This window comes from Schistocerca piceifrons, chromosome 3 (assembly GCF_021461385.2).
Source record: "Schistocerca piceifrons isolate TAMUIC-IGC-003096 chromosome 3, iqSchPice1.1, whole genome shotgun sequence".
In the NCBI taxonomy this organism is placed as follows: domain Eukaryota; kingdom Metazoa; phylum Arthropoda; class Insecta; order Orthoptera; family Acrididae; genus Schistocerca; species Schistocerca piceifrons.
The window spans coordinates 620,931,737-620,959,077 of NC_060140.1; the positions used below are offsets into that span (position 1 = coordinate 620,931,737).

The following is a 27,341-nucleotide window of genomic DNA, read 5'->3' on the forward strand; positions in this document are numbered from 1 at the left end:
TAGGGCAGTGGCAGAGGTGGGTGGGGTGGGGGTGGGGGTGGGGGGGGGGGGTGTAAATGTAGTGGATATAGAGGAATACAAATAGGATCATAAGATATTGTTGAGAATAGTTTAGAGCAATTAAGTTTGTGGAAAATCCAGAATGGAACATAATCTTGTCTAAGGGTAGATCATTTTTCACCTAATGTTTTTGAAGAGGTGTGGAGCCAAATACATACACAGAAAGGAGTAGTAAACTGCCAAATTTTGGATGTAATTCTTCTACAGGAGCCTTTTACAGCTCTCCCTCCCTCCCTCCCCCTTCCCTCCCTTCTCCCCTCTTCCTCCCTCTTCCTCCCTCTCCCTTCCTCCCACCCCCTTCTCCCTCTCTCCCTTCCCCTTCTCCCCTCTTCCTCCCTCTCCCTTCCTCCCACCCCCTTCTCCCTCTCTCCCTTCCCCTTCTCCCTCCCTCCCTCACCCTTCCTCCCACCCCCTTCTCCCTCCCTCCCTCCCCCTTCTCCCTTCCTCCCTCCCCTTCTTCCTTCCTCCCTCCCCTTCTTCCTTCCTCCCTCCCCCTTCTTCCTTCCTCCCTCCCCCTTCTTCCTTCCTCCCTCCCCCTTCTTCCTTCCTCCCTCCCCCTTCTTCCTTCCTCCCTCCCCCTTCTTCCTTCCTCCCTACCCATTCCTCCCTTCCCTTCCTCCCTACCTCTCTACCTTCCTCCCTCGTCCCTCCCTTCCTCACACATAATATCAGTGTTTGCAGTCAAAGTGTTGTACTCACAATATTCTTGTTGCAATCCAAATAATGTTTGGTCAAGGAAGATAATTTATTCGGATGCACATAATTTCAGGCTCATAGGACCAGTGCTTTAGTCCTCACTGCCCTGGGTATTCGACATAGCCATATCTGTGTTCTCTGCCCAGTATTTATGAGATAGTACTCTCAGTGCACAACACTTTAATTTTTATTTCTGTTCTGCCATAAAGCAAGCATGTGATCTGAGAGGAATTTAACCTCTGTCTTAACCAATTATGTGATATCTGTTAGATGATTATTAAGATCTTATGTGGTGCCAGAGATCCTCCTTAATTTGATTGATTGACAGCCTACACACACAATGCTATTCACCACCTGCAGACAACTGTGTGTGTGGGTGGCGGGAGGGGGGGGGGGGGGCACTCGCCACCTGAAGAAGTGAATATTTTCCATCAGTCTACTTCTGAGTGTGCCTGACTGCCGCTCGATGCCTTCTCTATGTGATGAATATCACTCTGTCGTAATATGTTTAGTAATTCCATTCTGGATTGTGCGGGGGGGGGGGGGGGGGGGTGCAGGCATTTTTTCGTCCGTTTATAAATATGGGAGGACCTTGTGGCCAATACGTGTATCTGCAGGGTAGCTTCTCAATGATTTGCTAACAAATTGAATTCTGTTTTCTTCTTACATTGTTCTTTCTTCATTTCTCTGCATAATCTGTTTCTAACACATTTTTAATCTGTGCAGTTAACTGGGAATATGATCTTGTTTTTATTTATATCAGATGCATCCATTGTAGTTCATAAAATTTGTAAGTGGTATGTAAAAGAGGCTCAAAATATGCAAGAAGCAGTGTCGTTATGAAGTAGGAACATGTTGATTAAAGTCATAAACTATGAACCATGCTGATTCATGTGAAGAGACAGTGTAGTCTATTAACCCTGTTTTTAGGTGCATATGTTTATGTTGTGCAATTATTAGTGTGGATGACAGATGTCACAGGACTATTAAAATGTATCTAGAATAAGAAAAATCATTTTTAAAAGACGATTCTTAAATTTATTTGACAAAATCTTAATTATAATTTATACATTTGATTGTCTACAGTGTTCTATTTAATATAATGGACATTATTTCATGACTGCTATATTGATTTCAAGCATATTACACAAATATCTTTGCAATGTTCTCCACACATCTATGTTTTACATTCAGCACTTCTTCCTTGTACTTTTGCCTCTTCCTCTTTCACAGGCATGACAACTCCCTCTGGAGCCTGATGGCTTCTTAAGATCAACCATTTCCTCTTCCTCAACACCAAGTAACAGCCAGATACTCTTCCTTATTTTAACTGCATCTTGGGGATTAGATAATTGGCGTTGTATCTGAGATTTAATCATTTCCCAGACAATATCTGCCAAAAAGTTCCTTAATGACAATTGAGGTGAACTGACATTGAATTTCAGAATGCAAGTTACATCAGTTACACATATGTTCAGAAGATCAAAAAATATCACAGGGTCACGAGGCATGGTTGATACAGTGAGTACAGTTTTACTTTTCCTTGGGCACTATGACACAAGAGCATACCTGTCAGTGTTCTTATTTGAGAACATTTCTTTCAGGATCTCTCATCTTGATTTTCTCATTGTCCACTGTTCCAACATTGTCAGAACCAAATTCATACTTCTTAATTAGATGTCACTTGTTACATTCGTGTTTGTTTCAGAAATAGGTTCCACTAATCTCAACTCATCATCACTAGCAGCATTACTGACACAGAACTTTCCTTTAGGCTGTTGTCCGACATATAGTACGAGGTACATTCCGCCATGCACTGTATGGTGGTTTGCAGAGTATGTGTAAGAACAGTCAAATGAAAACCAAACACCTGCCATCGAATGGTTCCATTCAAAAGTAATCACCACATGCATTAAGACATTTATCCCACTGGGGGATGCAGAGATCAATCCTGTTTTGTAGAACTGATGGATCCACATCGGCACCCAGTCTTGCACTTCCTCGTCCGGCTGAATTCGATGTCTATGCCTGTCTTCCTACAGGTTGCCAAAGATGTGAAAGTTGCATAGGAAAGATCCGGGCTGTACGAAGGGTGTTGCAGTGTTTCCCAACCAAATAGCTGACATGTAGCCTTTGTCCGATTGGCTATGTGGGGACAGGCATTTTCATGCAACAGGATGATTCTGTCCGACAGCTTCCATGGGCATTTTGACTTCATTGCAGTTTCTCCAAAGTGTCTTCATAGCATTGTGCATTGATTGTGGTTCCACACTAGAACAACTCGATGAACAGAGAGCCCCAGCAATTGAAGGAGGTCATCATGACCTTACCACAATTTGTATGAACAGCTTTCCACTGTTGACTTCACCATTTGCATTCAGTCTGTCAGAATGCTGTTGGACAGAATCGTCCTGTTGCATGATAACACCCACCACCATACTGCCAATCAGATGCAGGCTACACTTCAGTGATTTGGTTGGGAAACACTGCAACATCCTTTGTACAGCCCAGATCTTTACTATGTGATTTTCATATCTTTGGTGACCTAAAGAAAGACATACATGAATGTTGGTTTCTGTCTGACCATGAAGTGCAGGAGTGGGCTTGGTTGTGGATCCGTCGGCAGCCGACTGTGTTCTATGAAATAGGAATTGATCATCTGGTCTCCCAGGGCAATAAACGTCTTAACGTGTATGATGACTAGTTTTGACTGGAACCATTCCATGGTCCTGTTGTGGCAGGTGTTCAGTTTTTATTGGACTGCCCCTCATATGTAGACATAGATGTAGTTCCAAATTAATTGTGTAGTCAGTCTTAATATCAACCAGACCAAATGTTTTTAATCCTTATTTTTGCAGGTTTACTAGGTATGTTATGCCTAGATGACCAATGCTCCCTAAAAGACAAAAGCTGCTTGTCGAGGGTTACATACTCCCTTGGAGAGAAAAGATCACTAAACTTACTACCCACAAGTTCAAATACTTCTCTGACGGGAGCTGGTTTATCTTCTACCTGCCAAGAATGATCCATATTTACATTATCTAACCACAAACATCGATACATACATTATCTAACCACAAACATCGATACAGGAAACTAAATATCTTCTCACTCTCACTCATAGTAAGAAAACAACACACCAGTCCATTGTCTTAAGAGTTATCCCACAGCTGCTGCAAATTCATTCTTGAACAATGCATTTTACCAATGAAGTTAAGCATTCCAGTGAAAGATCTTATCTCTGTGATACTTGTCAATTTTGCATCTCTTTCTCTGGTAAATCTTGAACGAACATTTTTAGTGTCAACATTACAAGAAACAATAATTTGTAATATGTCAACAGTCAGATACAGACTCAAGGCTTCTGTTGGACTCCTTGGAGCCCTAACTTTGCTTTCAGGCAGATAGATAATTATGTTACTTGCTGAAGTATGGACATTTTTTTCTAGGAACTTTCATGTCCCAACTTGTTACACCATCCTTCCCATTATAAAATTATGAACTGAACACACCTGTTATCAGTCAATTCAAACAAACACCAACAATAAATATACATGTAGTAAAAAGTGCGGCTCCAAAAATCAACACACAGTATTGTATTCTTGCAACAAATATTACTCGGGGACAACTGTCATCCACATGCTTAGTGTAGGTTTAAGGCTTCACAATACGCTTCTAATAAAGTAAGAAGTGAATATCATGTAGGAAGTATTTAATCTTCGGAAGGAACGCTGGAATGTAAAATGAATATAGATGTAAAAGCAAAGCAAGTCATCAGGATATTCAGCCAAGATTGACTGGGGCGGGAGGCATATGAGAGGAATGGGATGCAAGAGACATTGTTTATATTTCAAATTGATCAGAGTTCAGTAGAGGAGAGGAGACATGTAACTAGCTTAAAGGGCAGAAATCACTGAATAATAGAAGTTGGGTATTAAGTAGAATGTTAGTGTGACAGGTACAGACATTACTTAAGACACAGCAAGCACTCAAGCTGTATCCCTTCCCCTTCTCCTCTGACCTCTACTGTTTATTTTTGCTTTGTGCTATACCCCTTACTTTGTTCTTTAAATTCCTTCTTGTTGCTCTCGTATCTCTCCTCCCTCTAAATCTCATTGTCTTTTACAATACCATTTAGTGGTGTTCTCTTTTCTAACTTTTGCCTCCTTACTGAAATAGCTCCTTGCGCCTGCCAAGTAACAACTACTTCTTATTAACAGCGTCTCTCTTTTGCTACTGCGCACTTTTCTGTGTCATGTGTTCTAGACATGTGCCTTGATTCCTAGCTTGTACCCTGTAATATGGTGTTACAATCAAAATCTACTTCCTGTACAATTTTTTTATTTTGCAGTTTCAACTTTTTTTCCCCATCAGAAAGGAGATATGTTATATAAAATTTGTTGATAGCAAATCCTCCCCAATCTGAGGTCGAGCTCCCTCTCTAATGACAGGACATTCAACGCTAATTTTCCTTCTATTCCTTTTGGTAAAATGTAGTTCGTGAGGGGTTCCTTGGTGTAAATGGAGACACTCCCATTGAAATGATGCCCTGATAATACTACCAGGGAATTGCAACTAGTTAAGTTTGGAATGTTGTAGTGTCATGTGTGTACTTTTGGTCATTCTGTAAGCACAAGTGTTGTCATTAATCCTATAGAAATGTTTTCTTGTAGTCATTATTATCTTTCATTATTTCTTCTCTTCTGCATTTTTCTGTGTGTTTTTACCATTGCAATATGGTGTTAAACATCTGTTCACCTTTTAATTTGTGGTGGAGGTTGCTTTAGTCCATGAATTTCCATGTTGTACTTCTGTTTCAGATCTGAGATTTGTTTCACATACCTGAGATTCATTTCAAATTACTTCTGTTAAAGGAATTTCTTGCACTGATTTGAAAAAGTTCTCATTTTAATGACTCTTTTTAAACTAATAATATGAAGTGAACAGCATTGAAATTCATTACAATCATATGCTTCTCCTAATAAGTGGCAAATGCAGACTGGCATTGGCAATTCTTAGCTTTTGTAAAGTTCAGTGTAAAATCTTCTCTTCAGAGCTGCATGGGAGACATTTGATGAATATGTGTATTTTTAACTTGATACAGCTTTCCTAAATTGAGACCGTAAGTTAATGTGGCAGTTGTTCAGCCCAAAGCTATCAGTTGAATATCTTTCAGAACTGAATCTGTGTACCACTCAGAAATCTGTATTATGTACTTAATTATATAATGTGTGATTTAGCCAAAAAATAAATATATATGTTAATCACTCCAGAAATTTTTGAGCATGATGCACAGCTTAAATTTTATGAAGTTTATTTTATTTTTCCCATGCTGGCAGCAATGTTCTCTTGTAGCACTACACTAGTATTTTCGCAGTATTTATTTAACCCCAGTGTTAAGAGAACATTCAGATATGTTAAACTGTTTGTTATAATTGCTTCGGCATTTGTACAAGATGTTTTTTGTTCCCATTATAATGGAGGTTAATACATATGTTGGTTTGTTAAGCATTGTTGTTCATTATTTGCTTATTCCACTCACCTTCTTAAACCTGCAACAGAAACTTCAGTGCAAAATAAAATATTCTACAGAATAAAAAGGATTACTCAATTTTTTGTTCGTAAGTTCAAAATTGTTTGTGTGTGCTAATTTTGTGGCATTGACTGAATGATAGAACTACAAACATAGTCATAACACATATTTAAGTGGCAAAACTAGAGCACCAACATAAATCCATTAGTAAGTCATACAACTACTTTATAAAGTACAAAAAAAGAATTATCATAAAAATTCCTTTTTCTTTCAACTTGATGGTCTTAATACCTAACATACACAGAACAATCAGGAATGGCAACCACTCCTTTTATTTACATGTAAATGCCAGGTGATTGGTATATTTCAGTCAATTGGTGTATTGTGCAGAGAGATGCATAGCAGCAATGTATCTTCACTAGGTTTTGGCTGAGGTGATTATTTATGTTATCCTCTACCCCAACAGTTTCTTTATTTAATTCTAATTTTTCAACCACTGTTGAAAGCTACCTCTCCTCTCCTGACACCTCATACTTCTGTTTCTTTGGCCCACACACCATGTCCCACTCTGCACTTGAAAGCTATAGTTGAGTTGGCATAAGCTGATCCCTTACTTTTGCAGTGGGTAGGGCATGGCAGCTTAGCTTGCCTATCTCATCAGCAATATAATGCAATTTTGTAAATACCTCTATAGCAACACACTAGTACTGTCACACCTCTGTATATGGCTACTATAATTTCCTGCAGCCATAAGCGTTTCGCAGTGTAAAGCTGGCAACAGTGCTGTGAGCTGTCGGGGTCTTCTTATGCCATCTCGACTGTAGTAAAATGAAATGTTTTATGCTGTTACATCGGGCAATGCTCCACGTGTCAGCTGTTGGTGAAGGTTGCCTTATTTCTGTTATCTTCTTCTATCCTCGTGTATCTCTATTAATGTATCATTTCAGTGTAAACTTTCTTTTTGGAGTGATCTTATAAGGTATCTTCAGATCCACCCTTCCCCCCTTTCTCCTTTCCTCACATCAGTCATCTTTCATTTTAGTTGAGGGCCTGTAACAGATTAAGATATGATTTATTGTGTCAAATGCTATATTTGGTTATTGATATTGACAGCAGTGTATATACATCATTTTAAAGTAGATAGAATGTTAGTTTAGATCACTTAAATATTTGTACAAAGTAGTTTTTCATCTATGCACATCCTGCAGTATTTTCGCATTGTAGGTTGACACAGTATTGTCAGTTTACAGTTTCCAAGGTTAGTGGCTCCTTCCCTGGTTGATTCAAAAATTTTATCTGTTACATACTGTAATTTTAATCTATAACAATTCTTTTAGTATGTGAATAACTGGCTGGCAAGGGTGTAACACTTTTCAGTAGGAACATCATTAAAACACTCTTTGCTGCGCTGCTCGAACCAGCTTTTGCCTTAAAGAATAATTATCTTAAGAAAATGATGTTTATGATGCCTTTTTAGTCAGATTTATGTGACAAACAACACCTGCCATAGGACATATTTCAGATGTTTGAAATCTGGTGACTTTTTGGAACAGAGCAGAAGTACAGGAATGTGTGCACACCTCTCACCCCAAGTTGGAGTGTTGAATTTCTCCTATATAAATTTTCAGTTGCAGTCTGACTTTTGTTCCCATATCAAAATGAAATCTGGGATTGAGCACCAGATTTTTTGGTTTGGATGACTGTCAGATGACTGTAACGGTTTGTTATGATGCCTGCAGATTTCTTCACCCGCACAATTGGTAAATTGATTGTGTTTGAAATTTTATGTATGGGAAAGTTTCCAGTCAGTGGGTCACTTGTAAAAGAAAACAGTTAAATATGTATTAAATGACTGTAAATTGTTACATACTGTTCAGTTGATTCCGATAATTACATAAAATGAAAAAATACATATATCAAACTTAAAGGTATACACACTTACTCTCCAGTGTTGGCAGTTTCAAAAATTTGTTCATCAGTTGAATGAGAGATGTACCATGTATTCAGTGAAATTATGCCAGAATTGCTGGCCAGTACTTAACCTACAGGAAAAATTACAGTTGCTGATGGCACATAGAACAGTACATAACTAATAGTTCTGAAAGCTAGGATAGTGTACCTGTCAGTGGTACTGATGTAGTTACTGGCCAGCAATTCTGTTCTAATTTTTGTAGTTTTGTCAAGAGAATTTCCTTTTGATTAGACGTGTACGCACTCGTGCTGTTATCTGTCTAAAGACCAGAATGAAATGAACACAGGGTGCAAGTTGCGTGAAAGTATACGTATAACAATGTGACTGTTAAATATCTTGTATTGCATTTCACAGATAGCTGTTGTTGTGCTTCTTTCATCACAAAAATTGCAGCAAGAATTAATAGCCAGTTTGTGAAAGTAATGCGTAATACCATGCTGTAAAAAGTGCTTTATGAAATGATAGGCCCTTAATAACTACTACTACGAGGGCCGTTCAGAAAGTAACCTCCGGTTGATTTAAAAAAATACACCAAGTTAAATAAAAATATTTTAATATATACATCTTACAACTACATCTTTGCACTATTTTTCTACATAGTCTCCATAGCGATTGAGACACTTATCGTATCTCTTCACAAGCTTTGAAATTCCTTCTGCATAAAAATCACCCGCTTGTGCCTGGAGCCAGCCTGTGACCGCATCTTTGAGCTCTTCGTCGTCATCAAACCGCTGTGACCCGAGCCATTTCTTCAAATGCATGAAGAGGTGATAATCACTTGGCGCCAGGTCTGGGCTGTAAGGTGGATGGTTGATAACGTCCCACTTGAAGGACTCAAGAAGGGCCGTTGTTCTGCGAGCAGAGTGAGGACGGGCGTTATCGTGCAAAAAAACGATACCGGAAGTCAGCATACCACGGCGTTTGTTCTGTATAGCCCGTCGTAACTTTTTTATTGTTTCACAGTACACGTCTTGATTAATGGTCGTACCACGTTCCATGAATTCAACCAACAACACCCCTTTGGCATCCCAAAACACCGTTGCCATCAGTTTTCTGGCAGAAAAATCTTGCGAGGCTTTTCTTGGTTTGGTAGGCGAATTTGAATGTGCCCACATCTTTGATTGTTCTTTTGTCTCAGGTTTCACGTACTTAATCCAGGTTTCGTCACCGGTCACGATTCTGTTTAACAATGGTTCTCCTTCGTCCTCATAACGTGACAGAAAGTCTAATGCAGAGGCCATTCTTTGAGTTTTGTGGTGGTTGGTAAGAATTTTGGGCACCCATCGTGCACAGAACTTACGGTAACCCAATCTTGCTGTCACTATCTCGTACAAGAGAGTCTTAGAAATCTGTGGAAAACCAGTAGACAACTCCGACATTGAGAAGCGTCGATTTTCACGAACTTTTGCATCAACTGTCTGAACGAGTTCGTCAGTCACCAATGATGGTCTACCACTCCTCTCTTCATCATGAACGTTTTCTCGTCCACTTTTAAATAAACGTACCCATTCACGGACAACTCCTTCACTCATAACTCTTGGTCCGTACACGGCACAAAGCTCACGATGAATAGCTGCTTTGGCTGTAAAAAACCTTATGACAGCACGCACTTCACATTTGGCGGGGTTTTCTATTGCAGCACACATTTCAAACTGCCACAAAAACTAAACTAGCGCAGGTACGACGTTCACTCGACCACGGCTTGATGCCGACTGACCTGTTGAGTGCGTGAACGCACAGATGGCGTCGCTACTCCCCCCACAACCCGCACTGTGACCAGTCGGAGGTTACTTTCTGAACCGCCCTCGTACATTGGCGCCCATGGTTTTTTCTTTCATTGTCTGTATTTTCTGAATAATCACTACCTACAAATTTCTGACATTCTTCATCATTTATTTTTAATAGTGGTGTTATCAGCTACTTTTTCAGGTCGGTAAGGAGGCATGTTGATTCTACTATGTTATGTTTGTAGAGCGATACAGTAGCACATTTTTAACTGTGAAGGAGATTAATACCTGACATCAGTGCCTGAGAAACTCGTTAGTCATTGTTTTCTTGTTAACAGCTAAACCATTATGCTACTGGGAGTGTAATCCTTTTGCGGAAAATTAAAATGTATTTGTATGTGTAATTCATATTCAGAAGATAATTTCTATATTTACAATGGTAAATATTTTGGCTTAAACGACAGCAATCTATTTTATGAGGAAATAATATGCTTCATAGTTCCATTGTTATCTGAATTTAAATATTTCCATTTTGTTCCTGATTTCTTGAAGACATAGGGGGGAAAACAGAAACAGAGGGAGAGGTAGACAGGCAGACAGTGGCTTGATAGCCAGTCTTTGAAACTAGTGGACCATTTTTATTTTATGAAAATGCAAAATATCCCAAAATCAAGTTTTTATAGGTATTCCAACAAAACCTCTTTGTTGAGATAGATCGTGTGATGTGGTATCATTGAAAAGTTTAAGAATGAGACTGTCATGCCAGATAGATGGAGTGATTGTTGTACGTCAGGACGGGGACTGTTGAATGTTGTCAGTAGGATATACAGGGTGTCGAATACTTTGAAAAGTGGTAGTATCCACCTAAACAAGAAAAAAGCCCAGTAAACATGGGCTCTAAAATGCATTCCTAAAGAGCTATGAGCACTAATTCTTCGATACTGTGAAAGACATCTCTTCTTTTGCAAGCTCTTTGCTTTCCATATTTTGGGAGGTGATAGCATGGACCAAAACAAGAAAAAAATGTCCAGTGAACATAGACCCTAAAATGCATACCTTAAGAGCTGTGAGCTCTTGTTCATCTTCGCTACTGTGAAACGTTTCTTCTATTGAATAGTGCTCATAGCTCTTGAGGATGCATTTTAGAGCCTATATTTATCAACATTTTTTTTTCTTGTTTGGTCTATGTCATTACCTCCTCCCTTTCCCCAGTATACGGAATCAAAGAGCTTGCAGTAGAAGAGTTGTGTTTCATAGTACTGAAGATAACAAGTGCTCGTTGCTCATAAAGTGTGCATTTTAGAGCCCTTGTTTATGGGACTTTTTTCATGTTTTGGTGGGTACTGCAGTTGGATTCATGAATAATGGCAGCCGAGTTTAGGCTTGTTATGTGCACCTACGTCACGTATTCTCCGACATCGAGTGAGTGTTCAGTAGTGTTCTGAGCACTCTTCTGTGAATGCCGTAGCTAATGAGAGCATTAAATGTAGTGGCAGTGAGTTGTTTACCCACTTTCATCTCCATTTGTTTGGAACTGTCATCACTGATTTTGGTGGTAAGTGATAAATTCTGCATAAGCAAGTGATAATTATAATTAGAAAGATATATGCTTTCTTCAAGCAGAAAGCATGCACATGCACATACCGCAACTGTCGCTTTGTCAACAATGCAATCTCCATCCGTGCCTCGACATGCGTGAACTGCCATCGTTCATGGAATGGACCATACCATCCCTCAAAATATCTGATGCTTTGTTTTTAATAACCTGTATACCTTATCATTAAGCAGAGAAAGTTACAGGTAAAGTTGAAAGCTGTGTGATAAGAACAGACAGTCTTACCTAAGCTGTGAAAAATGATGTAGGAAAGTTCTGATAGAATATAAATCATTTAGGAGTAAAGTAGATCATGAATAACAGAAGCATTGATTCGTTGACAGGGACAGGTGCACACAAAAGAGAAAGAAAATACGCTAGCTTTTGATATAAATCCTTAAAACACACACACACACACACACACACACACACACACACACACACACACACACACACACGCACGCACACGTGCCTCTACATTATGCCTGCTGGACACACAATCATGAGAAATTTCTTTAGAATTTTATAGGCTATTAGAGCTAGAAAATGTTACGTATCTCAGTGAATTTCAGAATTTGCACCTAAGGATTCGGCATTCTTTTCATTAGTTAATCATAGTAAGTTCTTCCCCCTTCATAATGTGAGTTTAATCTGTGGGAAAATGTGTTTGTTGAAAATTGTAGCATAGTTCAAATTCCATTTTAGGTTCTGAAATAAGCCTACTGGTTGAGTCAAATCATAGATCAGACGAAATCAATGGGAGACAATCTGTGATAGGACCTCTCTGGTAAAGGTCATTTATCTTCAAACCAACCTACTTTTCTAATTACGTACAGCTGATGGTTGTCCTTATTCGCAATTGCAAATTCACTTAATGGACTTTTCTAAACAGTTTCTGCACACTGTAGGTGTAATCTGTGAATTGCTCAGATATCAGTGGTTAAATAATTGTGTTACATATACTGATAACAAATGCGAGCAGTACGTTACACAGTCTTACCAGACAAACAATAGGTCATTGTATACACGACTGTTTAGCTGCACCCCATCTGTATCCAAATCTCCCTCTCAACAATTTTCTCCTAGTGATGTGATCCCTTCGTGGCAGCTAATGCCTCCCTTTTCCTCTCCTTTCTGTCATTATTTCAATCTTTCACTAATTCGTACCAAAGGCTCCGCCCCTTGCCCCTCCCCCTCCCTACTCCCTCTCCCTCCCTCCCCCATTTCTCTCACTCCTTCCCATTACCCTCCTCCCCTCGCTCCTTCATAATTATTTCTTTTTATTCCATATTTTTTGCTAACCATCTTTCTGCTTCCTTTTTTCTGCAACCATTTTTAGTTATTATCAATGTACTTATACCCTTGTGCACCAGTTTCAAACTTGGCCCGTACAAAGAAAGTAGTGCTACAGTGTAGCACGGGAGCTAACTGTGAGAAACATGCAGCAAGATGAACCCCACAAATGACAGTTTTACTTGAGGTCAGTAATGGTACTGACTTCACTATGATTTATTATGGTCCTATGGGCATTACAAAAGGCAGGACATGGTTCTAAATGGTGTGTTAACACCACAGACAGCAGTGCATTTTCTGCATTATGCTCTTGGCTGGCTACCAGGTTGATAGGGAGTTCTTATAGGAAGGTGTTCCTTTCCTCTACCTACACAGTTGACGACTGCTGTATGGTCATTGCTGCATGTAGTTATGCTGCAATACAACTCTCCAATGCAACCTGCAAGCACTTGCTGCGATTTAAACCATGGGAACAGGCAGGCCAGGTCAGTCCCTTCACTAAATATCCTCTTGTTCAAAAAGCTACTCCACTTGTACAGTTCAATGCAGTTGTGCATTGCCCCACATAAAAATGAAGTTAGGGTGAAATATACCCCTGAAGAGCCTCACATGGGGAAGGAGTACAATGTCACAATAATGTTGACCAGTGCGTATACCATGTTAGAAGATTTGGGGGTCACTATGTCCATGCAACATTACGCCTCACCATACCATAACACTGAGACCACCTAAGTGATCATGTTCAGCTATATTCCTGGGTGCATTACCTGAGGGCACATATAATGTTGCATAGGTGTATGAACTTCCAAATATTTGAACACGGTACACACCCTTCAATGCTATTGTGACAGAGTAGCTTCCCAGGTCCATCTTTTCAGGGATGCTTTTGGCCATGACTTCATTTTTATGGATTTCAATGTGCAACCACAGCGAACTGTGTAGGTGAAGGAGTTCTTGGAATGAGAGGATTTTTGGCAAATTGACTGGTTTCACCTACCCATTCCCCCCACTCAAATTCCTTTGAGCATGTGTGGAGTGTGTTGGGGAGACATTTTGCAGCACATTCACGCGCACCAAGGACCATCCAGCAGCTGTCAAAAGAACTCGTTATCAATCTTGTGGCCAGCATGGAACAACGTTGCATAGTGTGCATTGCTTTCTACAGTGATCACACACCCTATTAAGAATCGTGTCCCACCTTTCATGAATTCCAGGATACCATCACGAAACACAGTGACTTTAATGTAATTATTGTCTTTGAATGAAAGTGTCATTTATCTACATCTCATTGGTATTTATTTCATTTATCTTCCGTACTATAACATAGCACTTCTTTCTATGTATTCTCCAAGTGTCATCAATCTTTGTTTCTTGGCTGTGACACATGATGCAAAATTTACTTTTGTCCTTGAGTTCTGTACATAAGTGTATTATTATATGTTATATTTTCTTGACCATCATATGACATGTGTTAAGTATAGTGTATAGTTCAGTTGAAGTATGTTTGTTATGAGTTGGAAGATCATTTATTTCTGCAAAATATTGTTGTTTGCCTTGAATTCATTACATATTCATAAATGTTAAGTTTCTGTGAGTAATTATATAGACAAAAGATTTTTCTGAATATTGTGATTTTGAGGTCAGTTGTAAGCCTTTCAGAGTCTAGTGTCCTTGTAATTTTGGCATGATCATGTCAAATATATTATCAGAATACAAATTATGTACTAAAAATATCATACATACCATCATTTTCAATAATTGTTTCAGTACTATATTTGTTGTCCTTTGTCATTTATTATGATGTGGACTAGAGGGTAAACGTGACCCCCAAAAGGCTGGAGGATTGGGGGAAGGAGGAGAAGTTAGTCTGATTGTGTGTTCCCCACAATTTATGTGAGTTATTTTATGAAACACAAAGTTCTGGCCAGTTTTTTCTTAAACATAATATAATCTAAGTGTAAACTTAATTTCTCTTCATAGGGGTGTGATACGAATTTAAATTCTAAAATGAAAAAGCTAAATTATGTAAATACCTGCCTTACATTCCAGAGCAGTTTCAAGTATGAATATTACACATATCGAGAATTAACATTCATAGTGAGGATGGATTGTTTTTGTACTTGGTACATTACATCACACATCAAACAGAAGTTTTCATGGAGAAAATGCAGATGTAGAAACAAGTAACACCTCGTATGTTGTGTTATGAGAATTTTTAGTCTAATCTTTATTTATTTTCCAGTGATCATTTTACAGGAAATAGACCTTTCATATGTACATAGGTATTGTGTTGCCCAGGGTACAGCTACAATATTAAATACTAAAATCAATATTGTTCATAATAGTGAAAGAGTACAGCCACAGTCTTCAATACTAAAATCAACATTGTCCATACTGTTGAACTCCATTAGATTGAATAGGTGAAGGTATAGTTTTTTGACATCCAGTTTTATACTTTTATTTAGAAATTTTTAAATGGTGTGGATCAAGCAGAGAAAGGAACTTTATGAAAACTTTGTGAAAGTTTTATGTTCTTGCTAGTTTGTGCCTTGGAATCAATGTTTGTCTTACTTCCGGTATCATGTTCGTAATTGCTTCCCTGACAATACCTTCTTTAACATTGTTCCTGACAATGAGTGCAAAGACATACAGATGCAGAGATTCGTAACTGTTAGTGCTGTGGGCCTACTAAAAAGAGAGTGACGCTATCCGTATTGCAGGCCTTACGTATAATATTTAAATATTTAAAATTTTACTGGTGTGAGGGGTATGTGCCTGCCTTATGTGTTGTATGAACATTTTTTCGATTTTTTAAAAATATTACTGATATAAGAGTAAGCTATATGAGATATGTTACTGAAAGAGCCCGAAATACGTCAGTGATTATTTTGGAATGCAATTGATGCAGGGAGAAAGGTGAAGACATTTGAGCTACCATAAATAAATGACCAATTTCATTGAACTTTGAGACATATTAGTGTTACAATTTTTAAAAAGTGTAGTCCTGTAGTTAAATTGCCAGCTAACAATCACAGAACAGAAGTTTAATGACTAAGCCAAATTCACTACATATGAAAGAATCAGCAAAGGTTGGAATGGCCTGTAAAGGGGCAATCAGTAAATACATGTCAGATAGAATGTAGGAATAGAAAGTGGAAGTATATTCTTTGTTTCTTTATCTGTCTTCATTGCATTCATAACAAAATGTAAGTTCCTGGATGGAATAATACGAAAAATAAAGAAAAGGCAACTAGTCACTTAGAACTAACTGATACGTGGCACATAGAAATAAGCGACAGAAAACTATTTATACCAGCTTTCGAGATTTTGCTGTTTCACTAGAGATGGTACATACATTCACAAACACAACCATACAGACGCCCTACTGTACACATCCATGGACATCACAATACTTGTTGCATTCACATGTTTCCTAAGTATAATAGTGAAACATCTGTGTGTGATGATTACTCTTAGTCATAAAGTCTCCTACGATCATCTAATGGGAAAATAGTTACTGGTGTAAGGTGAGCATGTGGTAGTGTTTGCTTCATATTAAGAAACATTATTAAAAATTAGCTATATACCATTAGGTGTTGCATTTTATTATATAGTACACATTTGACAAATTATCACTACAAGCCATTTATATTTTCTGTATATTCATTTTTATTCCCATGCAGCCTGACATCATTATAAGGTGCTACTGTAATGAGGCTGATATCAGTTTTTCACTGGTACTGTAAACATAAAGGATTTCAAACAAGAACCTCAAACATTTGCTGTGGATATTGGCAATGTTCTCATTGATTATCTTCATCAAATAAGTGACGGTGAAAGTTACTGAATGTGAGCAACAATCACATGTGATTGAGTTACTTGTGTAGGTACTGTGGGATGGCCCTTCAGCAATTACATTTTTTGCTGTTATATGAGCTGGGGATATTGTTGGCACCTCTTCATAAATTTCAAACTCATTTTATATGGTTGCTTAATTTTATGTCCAATGAAGAATTTCTGCAAACAATAAATACAGCACAATTGTAATTATAGTCTTTCCGCCAGCTATTTATCAGTGGTACATAATCTATTCCAAAGAGGGTACAAGAAAGGTTTGTGTGTCACTGTCTAAGGCCATCACCAGTGCAAGTAGTCCATCCCAAGAGAATCCAAATATTTACTGATAGACACTACATTTCTTCATTTCACAGCTGGGAGATCAGCTTAGCTCAAACTCGATATATACGGATCTGACAGTTAAAATTCAGCCTAGATGATACGCTGATATGATGCTGTACGCATGACCATGTTACTTGGTCAAATCATTGCTGTGTCAGTAGTGCTGGACGCGAAGCATGAGCTCCATTGATGCTGCACTGTTGATTCTCATGTGACCAGCTGGTAGGATTTCTGAGTTAGCTGCAATGTTTTCCTCTGACCAGGACATCAAATAAACGAGCACTGCTTAATTTATTCTGTTGCTTAAGATTTTTTTTTATTCCAGTTACAAATTACAGAATCATTTTTTATGTAGCAGGTTTTTAATTTCAGTCAGTACTGACCATATTCAGACATGAGAAAACACATCTTGCTACTCATATCAAGTTGGTATGTGTAAAACTGGTATTGCCTTGTCTGTGTGCGAAATTTGCATTTCAATTAGCTGTCAATCAATACAAAGTGTGAAAACTTTCTGTAAACTTTTTAATAATTTTTGTAGAGTGATAATTTCTGAGATATAATGTATTGTGGGAGTAACTTTATGCTGTGCATTTATAAAATCTACCGCATACCTATGCAAGAATACAGTACGTCTGTTCTTTAAGTACCTTAATTCTAGATGATAGTATTTGCACAGAATAAAAAGTTTTTCTTTTTTCCTTAAGTAGCTTAAGGAAACATCCAATTCGTGTGTGGCTTCTTTGGAGTAACTGTTTTATAGATAAATGCATGCATTTGGTAAAGACAAGTGTTTTGTATTTATGTGGTGCATTTGGCAATGGAATTAGTGTGTTGCATGTGTGCATGCATCTCTTGTGTCGAAATTGTACCGTTTACCTTGTAGGAGTGTCGTTCATGTGTTTCATTGTGTATTGCCTCCTGTAATGTTGTGTGTGAATGATTAGTGGTATTATTAATTTCTATTGCAGCATCAGCAGAGGCGCCTCAAGAAAATGATTCTTGCTCAAGTGACGATGACAGTCACCCACTATTAGATGCACAAGATCATACAATATCCTGAAATTTAGACTTCTTGAAATGTGTGTGCGTGTTATGGTTTGTTCTCAAGTACAGCATGCGGTTTCAGGAATTTCTTGCTTTTGCAGTGTAACAGTGACTTACTTGACAGCTAAATGACTCATAATATGCATGGCAGTAATGAGAGAGAAATTGGCTATTGCAATTTTTTCATAGCAGTCTTATCAGGATTGCTCTAAAAGGTAAGAATATTTGTCTTTAAGATAGATGGTTCAGTATTTTTAAAATATCTAAGGTCATGTGCCTTATGTCAAATGCTGCTGATGTTGCACATAGCCAGCATTTGAAAACTCATTTTTATTAGAAGATGAGTTTTTTCCAATTTGCCCCAGTCCTTTACTTCGATGTTTCAAGCTTCTGTTTCATGGTGTGGATAGTTCTCATTGTATACACAAAAGTAGCAACTTACAATGATTGTACATTATTTATAGCAATTGCAGAATGCAAAGGGCAAACAATTGTCATTGTTAAAAATGCCCAAAAACTTACATTGCATGAACCCATTAAGTACCTGCGTGTTGTCTGCATTTGTTGTGTGGAAATGTGTGGAAGTCTTTCATGTTTATTTTTATCCTGAATTTGTTTTTTGTGTAATGATATGATAGGAACAAATGGTCAGATATAAAATAGATATTGCTTATTGGTTTATAAAACTGAGTTTGCTTGGTAAAACTTGTGCATTTCTTCCCAAAATGAACTGCAGCTCATTAGGAATAAATTTCAATGTTGTTAAGTATTTCAGTGGTACACAAGAAAGCATTGTTGTTTTTAGAAATCCAGTCAATGTTTTGTTACTTCTGTATGATTGAATTTATTTAACACTTTATCATAATCTTCCTATAGTTGAGAAGACTTTGTTATATAAGCTTCAGTAACTGCAAGAAGTTGTTGTAAGGACACAGGCATAATAGAAAGGCTTGAGGTGTGGTGGTCTTTGAGGCTTCACAACTTTTCTTATTTAACTAAAGCATGTAAACCAAGTAAATACTCTGTAAGCTGCCAGATAACAATTTATTAATGAAACATTAAGTCTTTCATTATATAACAATATCCAGAAAAATATATTGTAAATTGTGACGTTTATTTTACTTTACATTACATCATTCACAAAATGTGAACTGCATACACTGATTGAGTGACACACGTTTTGCAAAGTAGTTTTTCCTCTTTTTCCTGCAATTCCTCTCCCACCCCCTCCCCCATTCCCAGTCTACTTCAGGAGGTTCTCAATGACTTAAACACAGTTGCATATAGGTCAACATTGAATTAGAGTTGCAAAAAGTTGCATTAAGTTTTTGACAAATTTTTATTTAGAAATTGTGTACATTTAAAACATCTCATTTCAAAGTGCATATTGTTTTTACCTTTTTTTGTTCCAGTTAGTAATTTGTTTTGATGTGTCATATTCACTGTAACAATGCTAAATTCTTTGAAAGTAAAAGATTCTCAAGCAAATCTTCTGGGAATGTTTTATTAGAAAATAATATAACATACATTTTATGGCTCACTTTGGAAGCCTAGTGACTAGTTTCCTTATTTAATGAGTTCTTGCTGCTTGCTAGTACTTAACAAAGGAAAAAAACACATCATTTCAGATTATGGAGTTTCACCTTGAATTTGTTAGATTTTTACAGCAAATAAAAAAAAATTGCATGAACGTATTAGTGGATACTTATTTGTCACAGTTAAGCAAAGACAGTGCTGCATAATCAGTCTCTCTCTCTCTCTCTCTCTCTCTCTCTCCCCCCCCCCCTCCCTCCCCCCTCTCTCACTCTCTCCCCTCCCCCTCTCCATCACCCTGTCTGTCTCCCTCCCCCTGTCCCTCCCCCTGTCTCCCTCCCCCTGTCCATCTCCCTGTCTCCCTCCCTCCCCCTTTTGTCCCTCCCTCCCCCTCCCCTCCCCTCCCCTCCCCCACCCTGCCTTTCATACACACCATAGGAATCTACAAGTATTTGCAAACTCTAAGCAAGAAAAGGATCTTGGTGAACATGATTTCCATCAGCTTCATTACTTTAGAACCCTGTATCAGTTTTGAAGTTCAAGTATGATAAAACAAACCCCGCCAGCCATCCAAATTTGGTTTACAAAGATTATCTTAAAATATTCAAGACAATTGTTGGGATGCTTCCTCTGACAATGGTGCAGTGTATTTCCTTCTTCATCATTGCAAAATCTAAGCTTGTATTCAGTCCAAAGGCATCATTGATCAGATTTTAAAACCCTCATCTTCTTCCTTTTTCGTAGCAAGAAAGGATACAACTCTCACCCTCTGCAATCTGTATACTGTAAGAATCCAACTACTACTACTGCTTCAGTTATACATTTTTTCTTTCATTGAAAAATTCATTGACGAATATGGTTTGTGTTATCGTTCACATTTTTTATGTTTGTACATAAAGTTTCAAGCATCTCCTTCTTTCTTTTGTAGTGATCACAGTTACACCTGTGCAAACCTGTTAATAGTTCGTATATGAATTTTCACTCTGCAGTGGTGTGTGCACTGATCTGACACTTCCTTGCAGATTAAAACTGTGAAATATATTAGATGAGGTACTGGTGAATGTAAAGCAGTGAAGTTGGATTGTGTGTGGATAGCTCAGTCAAAAGAGCACTTGCGCACAAGGGGAAAAGTCCCAGGTTCAAGTCTGATCACCCTTTGTACCTTTGCAGTTTCATTGTCTACAATAACTTAACTGTTGATGGACTTTTTTTATGAGATAGGTATATTTAACTCTTGAGTCTGTGGTGTGATATAAAAAATATTTCAAAAGTTGTACTTTTTCTGAGAACAACAGTCTACTCAAAAGGAAGTTGTATGTGTTCAAGTCCTAGCCCACTGTCAACTTTATGAAACAGTCTCCACTTATTTACTTCCATTTGCACCAGAGAAATTGATTGCTCACACCTGCTAAAGAGCAACACATTTGTAGATAAGGAAAGGGTGTTGGTAATTCAATGATTGAGTTTCTGCTTATACTTGCACACAGTGGAGATTTGATGGAAATTTGGTGAGCTTTCCACAGATTTATAGTTTACAAAAGACAAAAATTGTTAAAGGCAAGGTTAAACTGGGCATTTGTCAGAAAACACAGGGAATTTCATACCATTTTCATCAAGCCTTGACCTATATTCACAATCTACAGGATGGTTACAAATAAACTTTCGCTACTTGAGAGAACCTCCTTGAAAAATGTGTTACCTTAGGACAATGAAACATTGGGAAAACACTTGTAAAGACATGAATTGAACTCTGAACAGCTTGTTAAGAGTTGGCGGCATTTATTGGAGTTGTTTTCTGTGTGTAAAGATTGAAACAGTTAAAGGTATAAGAAACAGTATTTAGTAAGTGTTTTGCAGTGATGGAAAATGCAGCGTGGAACAAAATAATACAACCAGTTAGGAGAGGCAAATCATTGGTGGATATTACGTAGAATATAAGCAACAGATAATTGTACTTTTGATTTATGCAATTCACACACCTGCAGTGCATCATGTGAGCATTTTTCGTGCCTCTGATTGAAATCAGACAGGTTTTTGTACATATGTTAGGAAACTTTGTTGTCTTCCATTAACTTAGAAGTGCTGGAGCAATTGTAGGACACTTGGTAACAGGCGCATGTATTGGAGATACAGGTATTTCAAAATAGGGATCAGGTAACATGAATGGTTGAATGGACATTAACAAGATTGAAATAGTTTCTGAGCTTTCACCCAGTGTCCGTCTTACAGAGCTGACTGATTAACGAAAACATACATATACACACACCCATGGTAGCATTCTGTCACCAAGGTGGATTGTCGCAGTAGTGTTGTACCTCTCAGTTGTTCAACCTCAACTATATGATTAGGTTACCTTTACTCCTTCCATTATTTGTATTCCACCTTGTACTTCTCAGTATTGTCTGAATCCATTTATTAACACATGTCTTCTACCATCCATGTCAACTTCATTTACAGGTCAATTTTAACATTCCCAAAAGTGTTCCTGATTTTACCTTCTGTAAATTAAGTGTTCTGAGATCTTTATGTAATAAAAATGTAAATCAGCTCTTCAAACTTGAGCAGTGATGCTTTTGGGAAGTGTTACATGCTCAGGGATGAGAGATTTCAGTGGAACTTTTTTGGTGCAATGACATATTTGTAAATTACCATTCCTAATTGCTAGTGTATTAAAGAGAAGCAGTAATTTAAAATAATTTAACTTACCCTTAGTGGAGTTAAACTTGAATAACACCACCCCTCTTGATCATTAAGTCATTGAGGCACTCATCATTCCTCCTCCTCCTCCTCCTCCTAACACGAATGAATGTGCTGATTGTTTACAAATGCAGTGTCACGAAACTTACATTGAAAAAGGTATTTTTATCCAGTATATACAAATATAGGATTTCTTTTCTTGTGTACCACTGACGCGTTTATCTGTTGTAGGAAATAATGTTTTAAGAAGTATGGAGACATGTATAAAAGTTGAATCTTTGGAAAGAGAGGTCTTTAGCAATTGCTTATGGAAACAAAAATGAAGGGAATAATGCACGAAGACTTTTATGTTCATTGTATACTAGTCTTCTTTGTGTGGATCGGCTTCTCTTTCCTGCTGTTTGAGTTTTGCATTTTACAGTCTTTTAAGGTCTTGGGCTTCCTTTGACATTTTGCAGTGTGAAGCTTAACAGAAACAAATTCCTCACTGTTTGTTAGTTCTTGTAAGTTACCATAAGAATTATCGTATGAAGACTTTTTTTTCCAATGTCATGTTTGTAGAGAGTACTGTAAAGACACATTGCAAAGTAAAATATTTGTATGGGCAATTTGGAATAGTTTTTTATAAGTTGCCTGTTTCCTATTTATTTATTTATCCCCAGCCCCTAATGTACAAATGTACTGTGCTTGCTCCCTTTTAAATGTCAATTTCTCTGTCCTCTCATCTAAGGAAATTTTGCAAGAGAGATTTTATTTTGTACCTACTATTTATTTTGTGATTTTATACCTTTATTGTGTTATTAAGCATATGTGACAATATTGCTGGCTTGTGATGTTTGTAACAGTTTAATAAAAATAATGTCAACTACCAGTTGAAGAAAATGTGTTCAGAAGTCTTCTTTGATGAAATTCACAAGTATTTGATCCTTTTTTTCATCAGTGTAATGAATGGCTGATTTGGTGCACAAACATAGAGAGAATTAACTAAAGATATGTACAGAAAAATGTTAAAAAACATTTATATTATTTTGCACATCTTTCTGGAGTGGAATATGGATCTTACATCAAAGTGATGTATTCCACAATCTGCACAATGTTAACAAATTAATGTTGCTTCCATTCAGGTAGATACAAAAAACTAGAAATTAAGATGAAAGCACAGATTGTTGAAACATATTGTCATGCAAATGAAAGTTTCTGCCGTTTTTGAATTATTTAAACCTGGTAAGGTACTGTAATTTATTTTATTTATTTTCATGCCACATTCCATAGGACCAAATCGAGGAGCAAATCTCCAAGGACATGGAACGTGTCAGTACATGAAATTACAATATAAAAGTAATAACAGATAAAAATAAAATGTTTATGAACCCGAGAAAAAAGTCAAGCCATAAGTTTAAGTAAACGCAATCAACGATACAACAAGAATCAGCTTAATTTTTCAAGGAACTCCTTGAAAGAATAGGAGGAGTGACCCATGAGGAAACTCATCAGTTTCGATTTGAAAGCGCTTGGATTACTGCTAAGATTTTTGAATTCTAGTGGTAGCTTACTGAAACTGGATACAGCAGTATATTGCACACCTTTCTGCGCAAGAGTTAAGGAAGTCTGATCCAAATGCAGGTGTGATTTCTGCCGAGTATTAACTGAGTGAAAGCTGCTTATTCTTGGGAATAAGCTAATATTGTTAACAAGAAATGACAGTAAGGAGTGTATATATATTGACAGGCCAGTGCCAAAATACCCAGACTCGTGAACAGGGGTCAACAAGAGGTTAGTGAACTTACACCATTTACTGCCCGAACCGCCCATTTCTAAGACAGAAATATCCTTTTAGAATGGAAAGAGTAACCCCAAAATATAATACCATACAACATAAGCAGATGAAAATAAGCAAAGTAGACAAATTTGCGTGTTGAACAATCACTTACTTCGGATAATGTTCGAATAGTAAAAATGGCAGCATTAAGTCTTCGAACAAGATCCTGAATGTGGACTTTCCATGACAGTGTACTATCTATCTGAACACCTAGAAATTTGAACTGTTCTGTTTCTTTATCATGTGCCCATTGTGTGAAATTAAAACGTCAAGTTTTGTTGAATTATGTGTTAGAAACTGTAAAAACTGATTCTTCTGTGATTTAGCATTAGGTTATTTTCTACAAGCCATGAACTTACATCATGAACTGCACTATTTGAAACCGAGCCAATGTTGCACGCAACATCCTTTACTACCACGCTACTGTCAACAGCAAACACAAACATTTTAGTGTTACCCGTAATACTAGAGGGCATATCATTTATACAGGGTGTTACAAAAAGGTACGGCCAAACTTTCAGGAAACATTCCTCACACACAAAGAAAGAAAATATATTATGTGGACATGTGTCTGAAAACGCTTACTGTCCATGTTAGAGCTCATTTTATTACTTCTCTTCAAATTACGTTAATCATGGAATGGAAACACACAGCAACAGAACGTACCAGCGTGACTTCAAACACTTTGTTACAGGAAATGTTCAAAATGTCCTCCGTTAGCGAGGATACATGCATCCACCCTCCGTCGCATGGAATCCCTGATGCGCTGATGCAGCCTGGAGAATGGCGTATTGTATCACAGCCATCCACAATACGAGCACGAAGAGTCTCTACATTTGGTACCGGGGTTGCGTAGACAAGAGCTTTCAAATGCCCCCATAAATGAAAGTCAAGACGGTTGAGGTCAGGAGAGCGTGGAGGCCATGGAATTGGTCCGCCTCTACCCAATCCATCGGTCACCGAATCTGTTGTTGAGAAGCGTGTGAACACTTCAACTGAAATGTGCAGGAGCTCCATCGTGCATGAACCACATGTTGTGTCATACTTGTAAAGGCACATGTTCTAGCAGCACAGGTAGAGTATCCGGTTTGAAATCATGATAACGTGCTCCATTGAGCGTAGGTGGAAGCGTAGGTGATGAAACTAATATGAGCTCTAACATGGAAATTAAGCGTTTCTGGACACATGTACACATAACATCTATTCTTTATTTGTGCGTGAGGAATGTTTCCTGAAAGTTTGGCCGTACCATTTTGTAACACCCTGTATAAATAAGGAACAGGAGTGGCCCCTACACTAATCCCGTGGCACCTCCCACTTGACTGTACCCCACTCAGATCCCACATCACTGTCATTCTCAACATTGTGAATAATGACCTTTTGCTGTCTGTTAAAGTAAGAGGTGAACCAATTGTGAGCTACTCCCCATATTCCTTAATGGTACAACTTGTGGAGCAATATTTTGTGATCAGCACAATCAAATGCCTTAGTTAAATCAAAAACTATGCCTAGTGTTTGAAACCTTTTGTTTAACACATCCAGTACCTCACAGAGGAAAGAGAATATAGCATTTTCAATTGTTAAACGACATCTAAAGCCAAACTGTACATTTGATAGCAAATCGTGTGATATAAAATGATCAGTTATCCTTATATACACAGCCTTTTCAATAATTAGCAAACACTGATGGCACAGAAATAGGTCTAAAATTATCAACATTATCCCTTTCTCCCTTTTTATTAAGCAGCTTTACTACTGAGTACTTGAATCATTCAAAAAAACTGACCATTCCTAAAGGAAAAATTACAAATATGGCTAAATACAGGGCTAACATGAAATATTTTTACTATGAACTGAACTGACTATATCGTTGACCTTGTGCTGCTGACTAGACACTTGCTTCACAATTGACCATATGGTTTAAATTTAATCCTGTGAATTAGCTATTCTTTTGCATACCACATAATCTTTGCCTTCATAACATTTATAAGCACTTTGCAGTATTGTTGTAATGGGCTACTGTAGCTTGATTGTGACTATTTCGAATATTTTGATATAATTCCCACTTCATTCTACGTGATATCCTTATCCCACTAGTGAGCCACCCAGGCTGCCTTTTACTGCTAGTATCCCCTTTAGAACGTTCTAATGGACAGCAACTCTGAAATAGCGTGAGAAATATGTTAAGGAAAGCATTATATTTGTCATCTATGTTATCAGCAGTATAAACATCCTGCCACACTTGTTACTTGACGAGGTTTAAAAAACTCTCTATTGCTGTTGGATTAACTTTCCTACATAGTTTGTAACTATATGTGACATTTGTTTGAGTACAAAAGCGTTTTAATGTTAAAATTTGTGTGCATCATGGTCTGAGATGCTATTCACCCTTTTATTAACAGAATGCCCATCTAGTAATGAAGAACGAATAAAAATATTGTCTGTGGCTTTAATACTATTCCCCTGCACCATAGTTGGAAAGAACACAGCCTGCATCAGATGATATGAGTTTAGGAGATCTACCAACATCCTTTTTCTTGCACCATCATATACAAAATTTATATTGAAGTCACCACATATAACTAATTTCTGGTACTTCCTATAAAGTGAATCAAGAACCCTCTCTAGCCTGAGCAGAAATGCTCTGAAGTCAGAGTTAGGGGACCTATAAACAACAGTTAGAAGTTTAGTTTCACCAAATTCAACTTCCCCTGCACAACATTCAAATATCTGTTAAGTGCAGTGCCGTATTATGTCTATGGACTCAAATGGAGTACTGTTTTTTACGTACATGGCCACGCCCCCACCCTGCAAGGAACTCCTTGAAAAACAGACAGCTAATCTGTGTCCTGGTAAAGGAAGCCACTGAATTGTCAAATTATTTAAGTGATGCTCCGATATATCAATAATTTCAGAGTCAACATCTATAAGCATTTCACTAACTTTATCTCTAATACCTCTTATATTTTGATGAAATATGCTAATTCCTTCTCTGCTTGGAAACATTACATCCTCTGAAGGGGGACTTCTTTAAACAGCTATACCTATCAGCTGCCTTCAGTCTAAAAAAGATGCTGCTCTATCACCAAGTACTACAGGAATTTTTCCATGAGTGATCCCACCACCACCCACTTACACTGTCACCTACAAGCTTTGCCAGCCTTCCCCTTCCCAACCCTATTCAGGTGCAG

General features: G+C 37.7%; 1 protein-coding gene across 3 annotated transcripts in view; it reads left to right on the top strand.

Moving 5' to 3' along the window:
• Window positions 1–19,873, top strand: part of LOC124789765 (cholinephosphotransferase 1) — a 161,482-nt gene extending 141,609 nt beyond the window's left edge. For all 3 annotated transcript variants that reach the window (XM_047257220.1, XM_047257221.1, XM_047257222.1), the window contains one exon: window positions 18,026–19,873. In XM_047257220.1, coding sequence (XP_047113176.1) covers window positions 18,026–18,117 — 92 coding nt within the window. In that variant the 3' untranslated portion in view covers window positions 18,118–19,873. The remainder of the gene's footprint in view (window positions 1–18,025) is intronic.
• Window positions 19,874–27,341: the final 7,468 nt, after the last annotated feature.